Source organism: Anopheles ziemanni, chromosome 3 (genome assembly GCF_943734765.1).
Source record: "Anopheles ziemanni chromosome 3, idAnoZiCoDA_A2_x.2, whole genome shotgun sequence".
NCBI classification, from domain to species: Eukaryota; Metazoa; Arthropoda; class Insecta; order Diptera; family Culicidae; genus Anopheles; species Anopheles ziemanni.
The window spans coordinates 68,396,675-68,399,946 of record NC_080706.1 but is presented as its reverse complement, the minus strand read 5'-3'; the positions used below and the strand labels follow the sequence as shown (position 1 = coordinate 68,399,946).

Below are 3,272 nucleotides of genomic sequence, written 5' to 3'. Positions count from 1 at the left end.
TTCATTGGCAACTGGAAACAGTTGGCGTGACATGTGACATTATTGTTCTTGACATATTATGTGGGTGTTTTTATTTTTTGCTAGTGGGATTGCTCCCTACCAAACCTATTTTGCAAGACTACATAACCCACAAAACGTGTACCGTTTTATTTATCCTTCTTCCATTCATTTGGAATGATGATTTTTCTTTTTTATTTCATTGAACCACGCACGATGTGGATCAGAATGTGCTTCGTTTATGAACAGAATGTATATTACGGCCTCAACTTTGTAGCGAAAGCCAATGTTTCTTTTCTAGTAATGTTATTTAGTGGTGTACTTTTGGGGGAACATGCACTGAAGGCCATTATTGAGCCTACAGTGTAGTATGCAACATTCTTGAACCTTTTTTTAGGTTTTTGTTTGAGTTTTGGTGTAACTTTCTACCCCTTTTCCTGCGTTTATACGGCAACTCCTTCCTTTCCAATTATTTATTACTACGAAAAGGCAACTGCACTCAGCCGTTTTCGGGACCTGGACCATGAAAACGATTCGTGCCACCCTTGCTTCCCATCGGGACCCGAAATGCTACGTCGACTCACGGGGGAAACTTCTTTTTCCTCCCTACCCAACACAAGGCTTGCGGCACCTAGTTTAGCGAACGTGGATATGCCGATTGTGTATGCTGGGCTGTGTGCAATTTTTACTATGTTTTATGACAAATCGATTATCAAGTGTTTGTTTCCATGACTCTGTGTCTTTCTTCCCGGTGTGTGAGTGTTTTGCCCGAGGTGATGGGTTTCACGCGATACACGGTGAAGTGCTAGAAATAGGGGCAAAGTTAGGCACGAATCCTGGCACTCGCGACATGGCACCAGTTAATACTTCGCAAAGTGTGGCTTTGGGGCACATTCCTCGGTCGGACACGGTGCAAGTTGTTTCGGGTTCTTTGGGTGGCTCGTTGGAAAGATTCCATAGATTACCAACTCCTCAAGGAGCTAAGTTCTGAATGTGCCTAATATAAACGGTGGATAATTTTGCGGTTCCTCCAAAAACAAAGAGTCGAAGAACGTGTTTGATTTCGTAACAGTAATTTGATTAAACAGGGGTACAAAACATGAGCAATGCCAAAACGGCCCTAGGCATACTAGGTGGGGAGGATGAGCTGCTCCAAAGCTTTGTCCGTGTCGGTCTCAAGACGGACGGCGAAGACGATCAGCAGCAATCGAATGTTACGTTTAGTGGAACTGGAGGGACCGGAAGTGGAGGTGGTGGTGGTGGTGGCGGTGGTGGTAGTGGAAGCGGTAGTGGTGGTGGTAGTGGCAATGCGGGGGGTAGCGGCTCCCAGACAGCTACCATCCAGCATCAGCCCAGCCAGGGCAAGCTGGATACGCATCTGATCCGGCAGTTTTCGGACCATTGCTCGGATATGAGCGATAAAAATGCTCCCAGAAAGTATCGGTAAGTCGTACCGAGCAAGTAGATTGTCCCCAGGGGATTCCGGAAGGATTACCGATTAAAAGACACCGTTTCAATCACTTATGGGGTATCCAATGTCGCACCGTTTTTAGCGATTTGTTCAACGAACCAGTTGATGTTAAAAAGCGCCGATATTTTGATGAAGTCTATACCGATAAGGACCGAGCGGCTGCAGTTAGCATAGGCAAGTAAATTATTCTTGGCAGGCCCTCGGAACACGGTTATGTTGACTTCCTTTTTGTCTATGAGCTTGTCGCTTCTGACTTGATTTTTTTTCCACGTTGTAGGAAATTTCGATATCAAGCAAAATCTCATCAACAAACGACGCCAGGAGCGAAACGAAGCCCTGCAGCTGCCGGAGGAAGCGGATCCGGGAGCCATTCTCGCTTTGGGCATGAGAGAAATTAAAAACGGCAACCTGGACAACGCCGTTTTATTTATATCTAAGGCACACACATTTTGCACCATTTACAATAGCAACATCGTTTTGAACCGAATCCATCTAATGTCATTAATAAAATGTACATTTTACTCTTAATTGTAGGCTTTAGAAATGAACAACAATGACCAGAACGCGTTGGTTGCTCGAAGCCGATGTTTCCTGCAACTCGGCGAACCGGGCAAGGCGTTGCAGGACGCTGAGACGGCCCTTGTGCTGGATAAGAACAACATCCGGGCCATCTATCAGAAGGCGGAAGCTCTGTACTACCTGGGCCAGTTTGAGCATAGTTTGATGTTTTTTCACCGTGGTTTACGCTTGCGTCCGGAGTTGGCTAGCTTTCGATTGGGTAGGAAATACTTCCGAAAAGAATGTGCGACGTATTTCGATACATCAACTCCTTTTTGATCTATTTTAGGCGTCCAGAAAACTCAAGAAGCAATCGAAAACACCATCGGGAACAACACTAAGAACCAGCCGCAAAAGAAACCGGTAAAGACCGAAAAGCCCAAGACCGCCAAACGGGGCCAGCTGTCGCGGGAGGAACTGGAAAAACGTGCCTCGCGCCGCTTGCTGGGCGATTTGTTCATCGACAAGGAGTACCTGGAGAATCTGCTCAAACATCCCGATTTGCGCAAGGCGGACACGAACACGGAGGGCGTTTCGGAGTACGCAAAGGACGCGATCAACTTCCTCAACAACCGGCAGGAGTTTTGGCGCCAGCAAAAGCCTTGCACCAGCTTAAACGCGAAGAAAATAAGTGGTGGAAATGGCATGCTTCCGCGTTGGTTGTAAAACACTGCACCCGGAAGTTGGAGTAATACGGAACTAGTTAATTTGGTAGACAGCACGACCGGAAACGATTTGAGGTAGAGTAATAGAGTGTGATACTAGCAGGCAACCCGTTTTCCGTAGACTAAGCTAATAGAATCATGAAGTTTCCCTAAAGTTTATCGAGCCACTCACTCCAACAGCTTGGAATGGATAACGTAATAGTTTCACGTGCTATCAAATAGAAAGTTTGTTAAGTTATTTTCGCTAGCAATAAAATCTTTTGCACCTTCGATGTAAGCAGAACTGGTAAAATAAAAGTCTCATGCATGATATCGTCATACCTTGGGTTTTGGGTTTCTTTTACGATGTAATTTGGATCAAATAAAAGTACGAGATATACTAAAATAATTGATTTGTTGATTTATTAAAAATATCTAACTCCATTACTCCACACTCGTTCACAGCGTATTTTTATATGTAAACCTTTGTAAGATTTGAAAAAGTTTTCTCGACATTCGATTCTCGAAAAAATCCTTTCTCGTTTCAATTCTCTAGAGAGAGTTTTCCTCTCTTGGACTTACAAGTTATTTCAACTTTAGTT

At 44.6% G+C, this 3,272-nt stretch overlaps 1 protein-coding gene across 1 annotated transcript; it reads left to right on the top strand.

Annotated features, from left to right (window-relative positions):
• The first annotated feature begins 878 nt into the window (after window positions 1–878).
• Window positions 879–2,988, top strand: LOC131287697 (outer dynein arm-docking complex subunit 4). The gene is made up of 5 exons (XM_058316774.1): window positions 879–1,440; window positions 1,551–1,642; window positions 1,746–1,906; window positions 2,003–2,246; window positions 2,316–2,988. The coding sequence occupies exons 1-5, from the start codon at window positions 1,097–1,099 to the stop codon at window positions 2,690–2,692; spliced, it is 1,218 nt and encodes a 405-aa protein (XP_058172757.1). The 5' UTR covers window positions 879–1,096; the 3' UTR covers window positions 2,693–2,988.
• The last annotated feature ends 284 nt before the right edge of the window (window positions 2,989–3,272 follow it).

What these genes read in the sequence shown, in the direction of transcription:
- LOC131287697 (XM_058316774.1), top strand. Translation starts at nt 1,097, where the DNA reads ATGAGCAATGCCAAAACGGCCCTAGGCATACTAGGTGGGGAGGATGAG. An exon ending in AGCGGCTGCAGTTAGCATAG is followed by an intron (nt 1,643 to 1,745) that starts GCAAGTAAATTA and finishes TCCACGTTGTAG; the next exon opens with GAAATTTCGATATCAAGCAA. An exon ending in GTTGGCTAGCTTTCGATTGG is followed by an intron (nt 2,247 to 2,315) that starts GTAGGAAATACT and finishes GATCTATTTTAG; the next exon opens with GCGTCCAGAAAACTCAAGAA.